This window comes from Pipistrellus kuhlii, unplaced genomic scaffold (assembly GCF_014108245.1).
Source record: "Pipistrellus kuhlii isolate mPipKuh1 unplaced genomic scaffold, mPipKuh1.p scaffold_m20_p_2, whole genome shotgun sequence".
Taxonomy (NCBI): domain Eukaryota; kingdom Metazoa; phylum Chordata; class Mammalia; order Chiroptera; family Vespertilionidae; genus Pipistrellus; species Pipistrellus kuhlii.
In genome coordinates, this window is record NW_023425515.1 from 3882115 (window position 1) to 3899175 (window position 17061).

Consider the following 17061-nt stretch of genomic DNA (forward strand, 5'->3'; position numbering starts at 1 on the left):
AGGTGAAGAGATTCGTCTAGGGCAGTGGTTGGCAAACTGTGGCTGGAGAGCCACACGCGGCTCTTTGGCCCCTTGAGTGTGGCTCTTCCACAAAATACCACGGCCTGGGAGAGTCTATGTTGAAGAAGTGGCATTAGAAGAAGTTTAAGTTTAAAAAATGTGGCTCTCCAAAGAAATTTCAATCGTCCTGTTGATATTTGGTTCTGTGGGTGAATGAGTTTGCCAACCACTGGTCTAGGGCCTCACTGTTTGTTTGAGAAAGAGCCAGAGTCTGGCCTTTGAGGCCCAGCTCCAGACCTTTCCACCATCCAGTCCAGCGGGCTTATCGGATTCTTTTCCATCTCATCACGACCGTCCGAGCTCTGCAGAGACAGTGAAGTTGGTGTTTAGGAGCCTCTTTTTGTATTTGCCCAAAACTAACGCTCCCACAATTCCAGGAGGCTCTGTGTGTGTGCTGTATCCGGATTTTGTCAGTAACCCCGGCCCTTCCCCCACCCATGACCTTCATCATCTAGCACAGTGTTTCCCAAACTTTTGAAATATGTGTACCCCTTCCATAATTTTCGTAATGCTGAGCACCCCTCATTCTCATGAGAATGTAGAATTAGGCGCAGCTAAGCCTTCATATCTGCAGAATGGGAATAATAATACCTTCCTTTAAAGCACATGTGTCAAACACAAGGCCCGCGGGCCAAATCCGTCCCGCCAGGCCTTGCAATGTGGCCCGCACCTCGCTGTCATCACTGCACTCCGCTGCGTTTCCATCACAATGACAGTTTATGACTGTTCAGTAAACCATTCGGCCCGCGATTTAGGCTGGAGTTTAGATTTTGGCCCCTTCTCTGATTGAGTTCGACACCCCTACTTTAAAGCATACCATGAATGTCAAAGGTAATGTGTGTTCTTCAATAAACAAAGGCAAGAAAAGAAAAGGAACTATGTGAGACACACACACACACACACACACACACACACTCTTATTGAACACACATTGCATTGGCTTGCTGTCTTAAGTCTCTTTCTATCCATATGTGTGGGGCCCTTTACATTCCTTGCCACTTGCTTATTGAAGAACACATATTACTTCTGATCCTTACAACATGCCTTAAAAACCATTTCTATTTTGGGGGGATATATATACACACACTTTGAATAATTATAAGGGCAGTGTTTATTAAAATACATTTCATTTTCAAAATGGAGCTCTCGGCTGTTAAAGTGTGCACGCATCGTGGGGGGCGCCCTGTGTGTATATATGACAACCTGAGAAGATAACGGAAAGTGTTCATTTTCTTCCCATGTGATAATCTCACCGTGGCCGTCTTAAACGGAAAGAGATGTCCTCCTTTAAAGATCCATGCTGAAATGTGTACCGATGATAGACTATGTGTCCAGAACGAGCTTTAAAATCACCCCAGCAGGGAGACGTTGGGGCGCGGGCGAAGCAGGATGGGTCTCGTGGTGACAGCTGTGGAAGCTGGGACGTGGCGGGGGAGCCTTCATTGAGCCACACCGTCTGCCTTTGTACCCGTGTGAGCATTTCCATGGTGCAGAATACCTTTTTAAGAGAATGAACATCGTGTGTCTGCTCGTGGTAATAAGTGTTAGTTTCTGTGACTATTTTATATTCTTTTCAAATGCAGTGACCAGAAGCCTACCTTCTAAATTGGAGAGGGAAATAAGGCCTAATAGAGATTTTATTTTAGCAAACAAAAAGCAGCAATTGCCTGCCTGCTGGTTAACTGCAATCTCTTCTGATGGCGATGTGATTGTCGAGTGTTCTGAAAATAAGGGGCATCATGAAATGAACAATTTCGCAACATAATTAGAGATGAATTGCAGGTGTGCATGGAGGGAGGGAGGGAGGGAGGGAGGGAGGGAGGGAGGGAGGGAAGGAAGGAGGGAGAGATGCACAGAGAGACAGACCAGGCAGCCTCTTTTCTGAGAGCATGTGTTTATTTGTTGAGGAATAAAATGTGGGGTCTTGGTCTAGGTCTCTGTTTAGCTTGTTTGTTTTGTACATGAAACATTTGGAACTCTCAGGTGCTGAAAAGGCGATGGAGCATCCCTGTGTGCTCCCTCAGGGGCAGAAAAGGTGCGGATGCACACTGGGTTGAAATCTGGCTGCTCTGTGGGCTGTGTGGGCTGGGTTCTAACTCCTAGAGCTGGAGCCTGAGGTCCCAGAGCCACACTGGTTTGCTTCGAGGGCAGACAAAGCCGCACAGAAGCTTGTATGAAAGTGTAATCTAACCTAATAATAGAGTAATATGCAAATTAACCATCACTTCGCTACAGGAGCTACGCCCACCAGCCAATCAGGGTGGTTATGCAAATTAACCCAACCAAGATGGTGATTAATTTGCATATCAAGACAGCATAGAAAGAAGCCAAGCCTGCGGAAGGGAGCAAAGCTGCAGAGAAGGGAGGAAAGCAGGCTGGATGGGGAGAAGGGAGGAAAGCAGGCGGGCAGTGGCCACAGCAGGAAGCCCTGTTGCAGGAATCTTCCTGCAATGGGCCACTAGTTGTCTATAAAAGCTATAAAAAGTGATCACGGTCCGATAGACAAAAGGAATTTGAATGGGTTTGTTTTCCCTGGGGAGAGGGCTCTAAATCAAGAGTGGCTCCAAGTGTGTAAGGAAGATATCCATCACTCGAGAACAAGGCAAACAGAATGCACGCACCATTAAGGGACAAGGACAGGGGCAGAGAGGCCAGCGACCACCTCTGCTCCCCACGCAGACCTGCGCTGACGCTCTGCCTTCGGCACAGCACACTCTCGGGGCGTGGAGCCCCGTGGGCCGAGTGTGCACCCTGGGCCGCAGGGACGAGGCCAGGCCGGCTTCTTTTCTCCGTGGCAGCACGGGTCAACCAGAGCACCCCCCTGCGGAGGTGTGGGGCGTGGCTCCCCCACCAGAGCCAGACTCCGCCCACCTCCTGCACGGACCCTGCCCAGGCTCCCTACAGCCCCCCGGGCCTGCACCCCTCTGCTGGTCACCAGTGGGGTCTTAAGAACGCATGGATCTGAGGGCCCCGCGGACAAGGCCTGCAGCTGAGAGATTCTTGAATTGGACCCTTTAGCTCTATGGGGAGGGAAGCCGGCTGCTGCTGATCTGAGGACCCATAGTGGCTGGGAGGTGGGGCATTGTCTCCCCACCCCCTTCTCCCTCTGCGTGTCCTCAGGTTCCCATGCTCTTCGTTCGTCTGCTCCGCCTGCCACCTGCGGCCAGCACAGAGCCAGGGAGCCTCCTCCCTGTTCCATCGCCGGAGGCACCCACAGTCTTTGCTCTCAGTCTGTGCTCTGCCCCCATCCACGCTGGCTCTGCCCCGTCCCACTCATTCCCTCTGGGGGCCTCCCTCTCACACCCCACCTCCCCGAGCCCCCAGCTGAACGCCATTTACATCCTGGCTTTCGTCCCCTGGTTCACCGTCGTTTAATTTTCTCCGCCTCTTGGCTCAATGCCAAGGAGTGTTCTGTCCAAAGGAAAATGGCAAAGACCGTTTTCTCTCAGGAGAGCTTTATATAATGCAGCGCGGCAGCTACCTGGGGGGAGCGTTCGGAAGCTCGTTATCCATTCCTAAGCTCCGCTGCTAGAACGAGAGAACTCCTCTCCTGGTTACAAAAGCCCTGCGTGGACCCAGCCGGTGTGGCTCAGTGGATAGAGCGTCGGCCTGTGGACCAGGATCAATCCCAGTTACGGGCACTTGGGTTGCAATCTCCTTCGGCCCTGGCCCTGTGAGAGAAACCAATCGATGTGTTTCTCTCACATCAATGTTTCTCTCTGTCTTTCCCTCTCCCTACAATCCAGTGGAAAAATAGCCTCAGGTGAGGATTAACAAAACAAAAACAAACAAAAACAAAAAACCCTGCCTATTCATTGTAGAACATTTGAAAAATGCAGAGCAGTATAAAAAGAAAATGAAATACGCACCCTCACACCGCACAGGGGAGACCACTAACAACATACCAGGGATTCTCCCACTGGTGTTTCTTCTGTGAGTGTCTGCACGTGTGTGCACGTGTGTGCATCTTTCTTTCACCTAATTTTTTATCCTGATCATCTTCGCTCAGGATCCCATCAGCAGCATTTCCAATTCAGCATTCAGCGGTCGTCTTCAAACGCATGATTTCAATGCCTATATAATGTGCTGTGATGGAAACTGACTAAAATGTAATCATTTCATCCCAGTGTTTCCCAAACTTTTGACATATGTGTACCCCTTGTATAATTTTCATAACGCTGAGTACCCCTCGTACTCATGAGAACGTAGAATTGGGCGCAGCTAAGTGCAGTGCAGTGCATATCCCCACCAAACTGCGGTGCAACGCGTACCCCCACCCAACTCTTCCCGTACCCCTGGGGGTACGCGTACCACACTTTGGGAAACACTGGTAGGCGATGCTTAGCTTAATTACACGAAATAAAGCGGACAAGAGGAGCAGCCCTCGCCTCGTCGCCGGCTGAGTGGCATGGCAGGGCGGTGGTTTGGGTGTGAACCTGGGAGGTGACTGGCTCGCCCTGCAGACTCGCTGATTCATAAGAAGCACCCAGAATGGCGCCCGACACTTAATGGGCTCTTTTATTACTTTGCTGTTGTTGTTTCCTTACGAGCAGTTCCTAGAAATGGGATTCTGGGTCAAAGGGACAACGTGTTGCCAAACCACTTTCCCCCGGGGCTGTGAACGCAGGCTGAGGGCGGCCCCTCGTCCTGCGGTCTCCTCAGTCCACGCAGGCTCTCGGGGCTAATTGCAGGTTTACGTGCCATCGTAAGGAAGACTGCAGAGAGCTCTGTGCGCCCTCCCCTCAGGTTTCCCCTCCCCCCCCCCCGATTCTGACAGTGAGACACCCCACATGTCACCCTCACTTTCCCGTGAGTGTGCTCATTGGCGTGTGTGTGTGTGTGTGTGTGTGTGTGTGTGTTCAGTCCTGTGCCAGCCCGTCCCACGTTTGGGTTCTCACAGACACGACTCTGTTCTCCATTTCTGTAATGCTGTCGTTTCCAGAGTGCATATACGTGGACTCCTACGACGTGTAACCTTCCGGGATTGGCTTCTGTTCACTCGGCTTAGACCTCCTGAGACCCAGGGGGCGGTCGTGCGGGTCAGCGGCTCGCTCTCTTTGCTGGGCAGCTTGCAGGGTGGGCACAGACCACGCTGGGGCGTTCACCCGTGGAAGGACGTCCAGGTTGCCTCCAGGTTTTAGCGATGCACCCTTTTCCCTAGGGCCCATTTGATTCAATAACTCCATTTCTTGGAGGCCCGTGTGGCTATTCCTAGATGCCAGTATCCTTATTTGGGTTGGGTGGAGAGTTCTGTGTCACACTGATAATGAACCGACGTCATTATCAAGTTATGAGAGTAAATAAAACGGTGACGAAATGTTAGGCTGAGATTTAAGGTGCTGAGGGTGGGAGTGAAGAGACGAGGGGGGTGGGGGCAGCAGGGAGCGTGGCTGGCAGAGGCGCCAGTTCTGATGGATGGAGGAAGGGGGAAGGGAGCTCAAGCACCCATAGGAAGGCCTTCTCCCCTTCTCCCCGCCCCCCCACCCCCATCTTCCCTGCTCCTTTAGGACCCAGCATCACAGGGTCCAGGTCTCCCGTCTCACCTCCACCTGTAGCTGTTTAAAACCCCTTGGGGGAGAGACTGGAAGCATTCTAAGGGGGAATCTTGCTCTGGAGTCCTTACTCCAACTTCAAAGGGACTCTGTGGACATTGTTGCTACGGCGACTTCACAGTTGGTGATGGCAGACCCAGGAGACAGTGACCGTGAGGGCATGTTCTACAGCCACCAACCTCAGAGCGTGGCGCACCTGACACCGTCTTTCACGGCTCTGGAAGGTAACACGGGTGTTCTCTGTGGTTTTGAAAGGGCACCAACGCCTCACCCGCTTGGTGAGACCGTCTCCGGGGTGGAAAAGCTCATGTCCGGCTTCTCAGCAGAGATCCCCGGACCCCGGTTCCTCTGGCGCCCACCTGCCTGGCCCCACACACAACCTCCCTCCTGTGGGCATGTCTGTCCCAGCCTGCAAAGCTCCCCCAAACCCAAAGTGCTGTAGGGTTGTCTTATTTGCCCCGGGCTGGGACCCACAATTGTCCGTGGGAGAAACCCGCCGTTTCTGGTGGTCTCCGACCTCATGCCAATCCAAATGGTAACGGACAACCGACGAGGACGTTTTCAGCAGCTGCAAGGACTTTCTATCCAAACAGGAACAGGAGACTAGACCGGGTCTCCCCCCCATCGGGTGGGGAAGATGTGGAAGAACGTGCTAGGGGCGTGCTGGGAGGAGGGCGTGGCTGCCCCTCCCTGTTCAGCACCCCCTGCTGCTGCCATTACCCTCCTGCCCGCATCTCCTGGCTCAGACTGTGGGCCGAATAGATCCGGAATGATGAGGATAAGTGAGGCAGAGACAGTGCAGGTCATTTTGCATGTGGAGCCCGTGCTTTCCCGTGCATTCCCGCCAGGAGCTCCATAGCAGGCGCCCCCTCAGGCTGCCTGCCCCCCAGCCGCCCGGCTCCTGGGTGCCAGGGACCACAGAGGCCCAGCTCCGGGCTGTGCAAGCCCATCGCTCCTAAAACACCCCCAAAAGACAAAGGCAGGAAGAGAAAGGAGAGCAGATGGTGTACATTAAGACCAGCTTTTTCTCTCAAAGCCTTCTTTTAAAACGTTTCCACAAGGGTGGATTCATACATGGATTTAAATCACACGTGTAAGGGAACATACGTCCTGAAGGGCACGCTTCAGAACCCAGACGTGGTACCCGGCAGGGAGGGAATACGGCACCTGCCGGGCTGCCCCCGCCCTGGGTCTGGGCACACAGACAAGCGCAGCCTCCCCGTCTGGCGGCAGATGGTGCGGCAGCCGTGCCCATCTGTGGTCAGGGCCGGGCGGGCATAAAAGCAGGTGCCGGGCTGCCACACTCCACGGTCAGGCACGCCCAGACGAGGGCTGGCGTGGAGTCAGGGAGGCCGTGGGGGTGCACACCTCCCTTCCCTCCCGATGCCGGGGAGGGGTGGGGGAGGAGGAGAGTCTGGGCTTGGCCATGCCTGTGTGCGCCCCAGCCTGGCCAGCTTCCCTGCGGTGGAATCTGCTCCTGAACTGAAGGACCGGTCACCCGAGGGATCTCGCTGGCCTGCTCCTTCCAAACTGGAAAATGGGGCTTTATTACAACACCTTTCGCATTCACCAAAACCACGTGGCAAGTCGGGAGAAGTCCAGGCAGGAGGTCCAGCCCAAACCGGGAGGTGACCAGAAGGAGCCCTGGCTCCTCCCCACAGGCCAAGGGTGAGAGGCCCCGTGCCCGGCCCCTCTCAGCGGCGGAGGAACCTCCCGGAGAAGGTCTGGCACAGCTGGGGTGCCCCAATCAGGGGGTGAACGCCTCAAGGCCTCTGTTGGCCTCGCTAAAGCCTGGACGCCGCTCCCCGCCGTTCCCACGTCACTGCTACGTGGCCTGTGTCCTCGCTCCTGCCCAGCGCTCACAGCATCGGAACCCTGTTTCCACTCCAGAACCTTCTCAGGCTCCTAGCTGACTCAGTGTCCTCCCCCTTGCCACTCCTCACCGCACCTCTCCCGGAAAGACAGCTACCTTTACCAGTGCCAAGCTCCCAAGGGGGTCTGGCTCGGTGCTGATCAGATCTGCACACCTAACCTCGTAACGGGCAAACGCGATGATCCAGACCGGCCAGGCAGTCTGCAGGGGCATCGCGCCCTGCCTCCTGGCACAGCACGGCACAGTGTGTGGCTGCCAGGCCGGCCCTGCAGGGGCCACCTCCTGTGCTGCCTCAGGGAGCCCCCGGGTGGCGTGGCGCGGGGAGAGGAGAAGCTCGGGGCTCTGGTGCTTATCCATAGAGTAAGGTGACCAGACGTCCCACTTTTGGCGGGACAGTCCCAATTTCCAACAATTTGTCCCGCGTCCGCGGCATTTTAAAAAAGTCTTCTCGTTGACTTCTCGGTCTTATTTTAATATCACGGCTGCCATGCAACCACAGAAGAGCGTGGGGTGACCTGCCGCGCTCATTCATTAACGTTAGCCCTGATGGGCCTCAAGTCGGACAGCTGTACAAAAATCTTTATTTTTTTTCCGTCCATCTTACTGCCTCCGGATTCCATTTTTTAAATTTCATTTTATTTTAAAAACCCCTTTTTTGTTGGTGCTCTTTCTTTCTGGATGAAGAATGAAGGATTTGCAAGATGATTCAATGTGTGAAAAGCCTTATGCCCTCCTGACAAGACTGCCCCCGAGTGGGGGGGAGGGGGGCGGGGGGAGCAGGGGGAGGTGTCTTCCCAGGCTGCCCAAGCACGTGTGCCGTGGAACTGGTTTCCCACAGTAACACCTGGTCTGAGCCAGAGCCTCTCTGATGCCGGGAGAGACACAGACGCTGCTTTCCCAGCGCGTCAGACACAGGACGCACCTGCCTCTCGCCTGCCCTGGCCCTGCGGAGGGCTCGTTAACTCACTAAACAAGTAAGGCAAGGGCACAACTCGCACACTGACGTCATAGAAGATGCACCAAAGATTTTTACCTAATGCATTAGTTCTGTGGTCAGCAAACTGCGGCTCGCCAGTCACATGCGGCTCTTTGGCCCCTTGAGTGTGGCTCTTCCACAAAATACCACGGCCTGGATGAGTCTATGTTGAAGAAGTGGCGTTAGAAGAAGTTTAGGTCTTAAAAAATTGGCTCTCAAAAGAAATTTCAATCGCTGTACTGTTGATATTTGGCTCTGTGGACTAATGAGTTTGTCGACCACTACATTAGTTGGAACAAGGGAACTGATAAGATGTTCAAAGAGAGAAATCAAAGAACCATGCGTTTATTTTTATTTTTTTAATCTTCATCTGAGGATTATTTTTTCCATTGATCTTCAGAGAAAGAGTAGGAGGGAGGAAGGGAGGGAGGGAGAGAGAGAGAGAGAGAGAGAGAGAGAGAGAGAGAGAGAGAGAGAGAGAGGGAGAAACATGGACTGGTTATCTCCCACATGCACCCCAACTGGGACCAGGGGTTAAACCGGCAACTGACGTATGGTCTGAAGGCCGAGTTTCTAACCACTGAGCAACCAGCCAGGGCCAGAGACCCACGTGTTCATATGCAGAATATTAAAACGTAGTTGTCAATGGACATAGCGTGGTTTGCCGCTGGAGACAGCCCCTGGACTCGTCTTCCGACTGCAGACTTCCCAGCCGGTTGGCAGAAGCAGCCTGAAGGAGGGATTATTCTGGATTGCAGAATAAGGCTGGCTCACTGGCTTTGCTGTTTGGTACGGGGCAGGAGGGCCGGCCTGCCAGATGGGTCTTCCTGTGTTTGCTTTGCTGAAAGACTTCATAATTGGGCTTGTCAACGCTTCCCTTATGTGCTGTCCCAAGGCTAGGGAGGCCAGCGCACAAAACTCTCTTACAAATGGGGGAACTCGCCGAAACCGGTTTGGCTCAGTGGTAGAGCGTCGGCCTGCGGACTGAAAGATCCCAGGTTCGATTCCGGTCAAGGACATGTACGTTGGTTGCAGGCACATCCCCGGTGGGGGTGTGCAAGAGGCAGCTGGTTGGTGTTTCTCATCGACGTTTCTAGCTCTCTGTCTCTCTCCCTTCCTCTCTGTAAAAAATCAATAAAAATATATTTTTAAAAAATGAGGAAACTCGTTGCTTGTCAAGCTCCCCAGAATCTCCCAAGGCCCCTGTGTCACCAGGAGGTGAGGCCTCTATTCCCTCCTGGAAGGCAGGAGCTCGAGGCCAGGGGCCAGGTCTGCCCCGAGGAGGGATCTGCAGACACCCATTCCTCGAGGTCACACTCGGCTCCTTACAAGGGCCCGGTCACCCCTGAGTATATAAATGAGCAAGCCCGATCCGGTGAAAGGAGAGCTGGTCTCCTGAAGGCTTTGCAGAGAACAGCATTGCCATGAAGAGCAAAAGCTCATCCAAGTTTCTGAATTACGGGAGGGCAGAGAGTGGAACCCAGATGGCGTTTAGAAATGCTCCGTTTCGCTTTAGCAGAGAAGCTGTTAGGTGGTTCAGAGTTCCGTGCAGCTTCGGGAGAGAAAGAGCTTCCCTCGCCATCCAGAAAATGAAACGTCAAAACATCTACAGCGCAGCCGACAGCACTGCACCGCGATCGTCCTTCTGCTCCCACCGGGTCTCAGTGAGCCGTCTCATCGGGTTGTCTGTTTTTGAACCGAAATCCCAACCGGCCCACAGCACACAGGGCCTGGTGTGACTCACAGAAGGGCCATGTCTGGGGGGGAAACACCTGCTCGTTATGTCTAACTGTTCCTACTAAAGGAGGATGCAGACTGGTCTCCGCTGAACATGGTGGCCTGGGCCCTGAGAGGTCACCACCCACCCAGCTTGCTTCCCTCCCAGCCCAGCTCGCGCTGTGAGCAAGCAGGGCCTGGGTCAGGGAGACACCTGTGATGGAAGTGGAGCTTGGGGGGGGGAGGGGCATGTGCCCACGCACTCAGGCCTGGAGGACAGCTCCCTCGGTGAACTTGACGTCGCCCAGGGAGGGACCTGGGACCCCTTGGATGAAAGGTGCAGATGCCACCTCCTTCTCCCCCACCCTGGTGGGCAGGCACCAGGGGGTGTGCTCTGGAGACCTGGTTCACAGCACCTCCCTTCTCACTGCGACTTCCTCTGATGTAGTCATGCCACATCAGCCCTTAGTCCTAACAGACAATATTTTGTAAGCTAAAGACCTATTTTATTTTATTTTATTTTATTTTATTTTATTATTTTATTTTACATAATGGCCCTCATGAGGTCACTGGGGACTCCTGCAATGAGACATCATAGAGTAAGGTGACCAGATTTTAACATTGGTAAAGTGGGACACCATTGACCGGGGGGGGGGGGTTGGGGGGGGGGGGGTCGGGGGGTTCCTTGATTAAAAATTTGGTCTATATGGAGCAACAAAAATTTTCATAGAACGCAAAAATAGTAGTGTAATATATTTTTTAAAATTTCAACATAAGTACAATTTACAAATATAATAAATTTTAAAAATTATGTATAGTATTATTTTATTCTTTGGCGTATTTCTCACTTGAGTGAATTTTTTTTAGTAGATTGCTGTCGTTGTTTAAAAGGTCATGAAATTTTTCACAAGAATTTGTTAAATTATATTTCACACATAAAATGGCTTTCAAACTCTCAACACTTCATTGTAAGTTGTAAGTGTCACTTTCAAGGCCGGCGCTAGACTTTTTGCCGCCACTATAAACTATAAATAATACGAGTACTGACTGCTAAATTCAAGAAAATTTATGTTTTTATGAAATAAATAAATTACTTACCTAAATCATCTGAATAGCTGGTTTGTAATGACATCACTTGTTTAGCTTACTTGCACGCAGTACGAAACGTTTTCGTCGTTGCGAACTTTGATAAGCGGTTCTCGATAATCACTTCTCAACAATTATTTGTTATGATTAAAGTTTAACATTATAAAATTAACAAAAATGATATAAAACTCATATCCGGGCTAAATAGCCACATGGCCCCTTCCCCTTCTCCCACTGTTCCCTAGCTTGTCGTGCATTCTTTCCAAAAATCGGGACTGTTTTAAAATGCCACGGGATGAGGGACAAATTGTTAAAAACCGGAACTGCCCCACCAAAAGCCGGACTTCTCGTCACCTTATCTTAGAGCCAAGATTGTCTGCGCTGAGTCAGGCCCCCCGGAGGGCGGGCAGGGGGCGGCCTGTCGCCTGCGGGGGTGTTTGGGGAGGGGCTTCGCTTCGGTTTCTACAATTCTGTTCGACGGCAAAGCAGTGAAATCAGTCACCGCCTCTCTGCGTGCGCCGAGTGACGTGTATCGTGTGTAACATTCCAGAGCCCAAGGTCAAGGATTTCTCTTTTTTAAATAAGCCTGCGGGCTGGGGCCGGAGAGGAAGCCCAAGGACGCCGCAGCCGCTCCCCCGCTGCTCACGCCTGTCGCTCTGTCCCGCAGGTGGTCTTCAGCAAGTACTGCAACTCCAGCGACATCATGGACCTCTTCTGCATCGCCACCGGCCTGCCGCGGTGAGTGTCCCGCGGCCACGGTCCTGCCGGAGGGCGGAGGGCATCCCAGTTCACCTTGACCAGAAAAGAGGGGGCCTCGCCCTGGGGGAGGGATGGGAGGCGCAGAGGGATGAGACCCTGGCGGTTTCGGCCACAGCCGGCCCGCTGGTGCCACAGGCTCCCCATGTCCGCTCGGAGGAAACGGTTGGGCGGAATCAAGCAGAAAGTAGCATCAGGAGTTTCCTTTTTTCTTCGTTTATTCATCTGCTTTTGGAGAAAGGATGACAGAGGGCGGCTGTGTCTGGCTTTGCCTCCCCCCACCTCCCCCCCAATCCCCAAAAGGTCCAGCAGGTGCCTCCTCTATGCCAGGCCGGCCGTCACAGGTCAGTATTTGGGAAAAGACTGACTTCAGAGATGAGTTCAGAAGGCCAGTTGCCTGCCTTATAGAATCGTCAGAATTCCAGGAGACTTGTTTCCCCAAATGAACAGTGTTCCTAGAGCCAGGGGAGTTGCTGTCGTAACTTTTCGGTTAGAGTGGTCGGGAGTCGCTTTGGCACAGCGGTTGCCTTTCAGTCAGGATCCGGGTCCAGGAAGGTGAGCGAGAAGAGCCACGGCAGTTTCACAGGCGGTGAGACAGGGACTCGGAGCTGGATTCCAGCAAACGGCAGGCAGTTTGTAGCAGCAAACATAGCCCATCGGCTGGAGCAGTGGTCGGCACACCGCGGCTCGCGAGCCACATGCGGCTCTTTGGCCCCTTGAGTGTGGCTCTTCCACAAAATACCACGGCCTGGGCGAGTCTATGTTGAAGAAGTGGCATTAGAAGAAGTTTAAGTTTTAAAAAATGTGGCTCTCAGAAGAAATTTCAATCGTTGGGCTGTTGATATTGGGCTCTGTGGACTAATGAGTTTGCCAACCACTGGGCTAGGGCATCTTTTGTTAAGCCCTGTGCTAGGAAATAAACGTGTTATTCCTTAGATCAGCCCTGAGGTTTGCGTGCACAGATTTTAAAAATACAGCTCGCCTGCCGTGGTCCAGGCAGGGCCGGAGGAGAGGGTAGAGGGAAACCCCACGTTCTCACTGAAAACGGCTTTGTCGGAGAGATCCGTGCCTGTTAGATGGACTCCCAGGGGAATGAAGGAGGAAGGCCAACGATTTAGTGTTTATTTACATTTCACCTCAGTTGTATTTAATCTTCCAACTCAATAAAGGGGACTTTCTCCAATTCCCATTGTAAACGACTTCGAAGTCCGCCGAGCACTTAGGATGGCTCGGCCGTTCCACTTTGCGTGCCATCGGGCGCCAGGCCCGAAGCACAAGTCCCGAGCGCTCGGGACTGCGGGCTCCTCTCACGTGCGTGAGGGCCACCCCAGGGTGCGCCCCGGCGAGGCTGGCATGTGAAGGCGCCGGCTTGGCGTGTCTTCCAGGAACACGACCATCTCCCTGCTGACCACGGACGACGCCATGGTCTCCATCGACCCCACCATGCCCGCAAACTCCGAAAGGTAAGCGCTGGCGGCCTAGTCCGGTCCTGCCCTCCTGGTGTCTCTGACCCTTCTCCGCACACAGGGACCTCTGTGGTGGTTTTGTAATGGAATGCTGTAGAAATCTGAATTTACACCCGGGATGGGAGGGTGGGGGTGGGGGGGGCCGGTGAAGGAGGCTTTGTTCAACTGTCACCCAGATGGTGACAGTTGGAGCCCTGTGAGCTCAGACTGGTGTTATTAACATTTTGCAGATGGGCAAACTGAGGCAGGGAGGCTGAGTGTCGAGGAGTGGGGCTACGCCTCCCTGCAACTCCAAAGGAGAAGACACCCGACCAGGACCCCCACGTGCTCCACGGGAATCCGGAACGGGGAAGCCCGGAACGCCTCTTGCAAGAGGGGAGGGGAGCAGGAGAGGGCTGCAGCTGGGGCAAAGCTCAGGGGAACATGTTTTCCAATATGAGTACACGGTGTGTGGCAGGAGGAAGGAAGGAAGGACGGGGACTCTGAGCAGGGCCCCTCCACCTTTGATCGGCCCCGGTGCCCAGTGCTCTGCGGAGACCCCCGTGATCCCCACTTCATCCTGGGGGCTGGGCGAGGCATTCTTTACGGGGAGCAGGAGTGCAATCTGGTGTGGGACCCCAGTCTGTGTCTCCTGGTCCTCACTGAACACCCCTCCAAGGGACACATGTGAATCTGGTCTGAGCCTCCAGGAGAACCTGCACCAGGCAGGCCCTCACCTACCCAGCAACTGGAGGGCTCGCGGCTGCCTAGTGACAGGCGACTGGGACCTCCCCTGCAGGCTTACCCCACCCCAGGTACCCGGGATGGGCACCTGCTCTTCTTTCTGCCCCAGAAGCCGACCTGCCGGCCTGCCCGCATCCGCACTAGGCTGGGTGCAGGGCCCCCAGCCCCAGGCAAGGGCACAGCCCGCCTCGGACAGCCAAGGCGTCGGTGCACAGAGCGGGTCAGATAACAAACCCCGGGGAAGTACAGTGTTTGGGGGACCGTGGCCAGCGCTGGCCTTCCCTGAGCACCTGGACACCCCAGCCAGGCCTCCCCCGCCTCCCGCACCCATCAGCCTCCCTGAGTTTCACTCACCAGGAGCTTCCGCCCCCGTTTCTGTGCCCCGGGCTCCCTGGAAGGCAAGGTGCTAATTGGCTCCCTAAAGACATCAATGAAATTCCTGTAGATCTCAGCCAGCCGTGGCCTGCCCAGCGCTCGCTGCAGGAGGAAAGCCGCACGTGACCTGTCACCCTGGCTTGTCCACAAACCAAGTGACCTTGTCACTCAGGCCAGTGCCTTGTCAGGGCAAGCTGGTCTCTGATGGAGCGAAACCATTTTTGTCTGAATTCGGTTAAAACGGTTTGTCTATTCCAGTGGTCAGCAAACTGCAGCTCGAGAGCCACATGCGGCTCTTTGGCCCCTTGAGTGTGGCTCTTCCACAGAATACCACAGCCTGGGCGAGTCTATTTTGAAGAAGTGGCGTTAGAAGAAGTTTAAGTCTTAAAAATGTGGCTCTCCAAAGAAATTTCAGTCGTTGTCCTGTTGGTATTTGGCTCCGTTGACTAATGAGTTTGCCGACCACTGGTCTATTCAGACTTCGTCCCTCGTTATGTCTGGTTTGGTACTTGATCTGTGGCAGCACTTCACCACAGAGGGCACCTGGCGAAGTCTGGAGATATTATGGCTGCCCCATGGGGGGAGAGGGCCAGGGGGCAGCTCCATGTCCCCCGTGCACAGGGGGGCCCCACACAAAAGCATCCCCTCTTCTGTGCTGAGTTCCTGCTCTTCCCCATGGCCACAACCCACTGAGCTTCCCTCCCTTCCCCGCATCAGAGAGTGTCCGGACCCCATTTTAAATAACCCGCGGCAGAATGACACAGGGGGAGACTCTCATCTCACCGTGGGCTGAGTGTTCCCACTCTCTGGGAGCTGGTTACAATGGAGACCGATCACCCAGCCGCCCTGACCCCTGATGACCAATAAGTAGAATAGACACGTCCCAGCCTCGTTCAGATAACGCTCGGAGGGACCTGGGTCCCACGCCTCTCCCTGGACCGGAGGCCATTCTGGCCCCCACGTGTCCCGCTGACAAAGCTGCTGCCTCTTGACCACGCCACCCCCTGTTTCTGCCGCCGCCGCGGCCAGATCCTCATCCGGAGAGAGAAACAGACGCTCAAACAGCGTGAGAAAAAAATGGGGCGTGTGGCCGGGCACGTGGCGAGAGGAGGGGCCAGAGCGACACAGCCCGGGTGGCATCGCACCATGCTCCTCCGGCTTCCCGTGATCACAGGTGTAGCGTTCTGGTGGGTGCAGGGGCTGTGTGCCGTGAGGTGGCATACGGCGTCCCTCGGCCTAGCGGACAGGCCTCCTGGGTCCCGGCCAGGCTCCTCCCACCAAGGAGGGCACCCAGGCACTAATGTTTTCAAAAACAGACAAATGCAATCAAAGCTCAAGGCAGTTTATCCCAAGGGTAGTTTGCACTGGTTTGTTGTTGAGGAAGAGAAGAACGAGGCCCCCGACCTTGACCGAGCCGGGAGCTGGTGGGTCCCGGCGGCAGCATGCCTGGGTCTGAGAGCACCCAGCTGCTCAGAGTCCAGAGCAAAGACCAAGGAGCCAAGGCTAGCCTGGAGGGGCCGGACACTCAACCCGGGCACCTGGCTCTGAGCCTGGAAGGTTCCTGTGCCCCCTCCCAGGAACCCCCTCGCTCCTACTCCAGCCCCACGCCCACTGTTGCTTCCGTTCCCAGTTTGGGGTTCCCCATCCCCCAGTTCGCCCATGAGAGGTTTACCTGTGCGCATGCGCGGCCCAAGTGGGCCTTTCAGGGGGAGTTGGGCTCCGTTCAAGATCCTGTGGCGATGGGGGGGGTCTCTTCATATGCCCATCCCACGTCCGGTCCACGGGGTGTCTGTCTTCAGCGCCTCTGATGCGGGGACACACGGCTGGCTCTTTCCCCATCCCCACCTCACCTGTTAGAGCCGGCCTGGTCACAGTATTCCTAGTGCCAGCCATTCAAACAGTGGTAAGACAGGTACTTTCTTGCTTTTTTAAAATATATTTTTATTGATTTCAAAGAGGAAAGGAGAGGAGAGATAAAAACATCAAGAATGAGCCGAAACCGGTTTGGCTCAGTGGTACAGCGTTGGTCTGTGAACTGAGAGGTCCCGGGTTCGATTCCGGTCAAGGGCATGTACCTTGGTTGCGGGCACATCCCCAGTGGGGGGTGTGCAGGAGGCAGCTGATCGATGATTCTCTCTCATCGATGTTTCTAGCTCTCTCTTCCTCTCTCTTCCTCTCTGTAAAAAAAATCAATAAAATATATATATATTTTTTTTTTAAATCAAGAATGAGAATCATTGATTGACTGTCTCTTGCACACCCCGCAATTGGGGCATGTGCCCTGACCGGAATTGAACTGTGACCTCCTGGTTCATAGGTTAACACTCAACCACTGAACCACCCAGGCTAGGCAAGAACTAATTTAAAAAAAAAAAGAAGAAGAAGAAGAAAGAAAAGAAAACGAATCCAGCGAATTCTAATTCACCTGAGCGCTTATCTCTGGGGCCAGGTGTGCCGCCGTCTCTGACAGCATCTCAC

At 54.1% G+C, this 17061-nt stretch overlaps 1 protein-coding gene across 3 annotated transcripts in view; it reads left to right on the forward strand.

Annotated features, from left to right (window-relative positions):
* The window catches only part of PDE9A (phosphodiesterase 9A), an 84732-nt gene that overhangs the window by 14771 nt on the left and 52900 nt on the right, over positions 1–17061 (forward strand). For all 3 annotated transcript variants that reach the window (XM_036445892.2, XM_045585267.1, XM_036445891.2), the window contains exons 2-3: positions 11931–12001; positions 13405–13482. In XM_036445892.2, coding sequence (XP_036301785.1) covers positions 11931–12001; positions 13405–13482 — 149 coding nt within the window. The remainder of the gene's footprint in view (positions 1–11930; positions 12002–13404; positions 13483–17061) is intronic.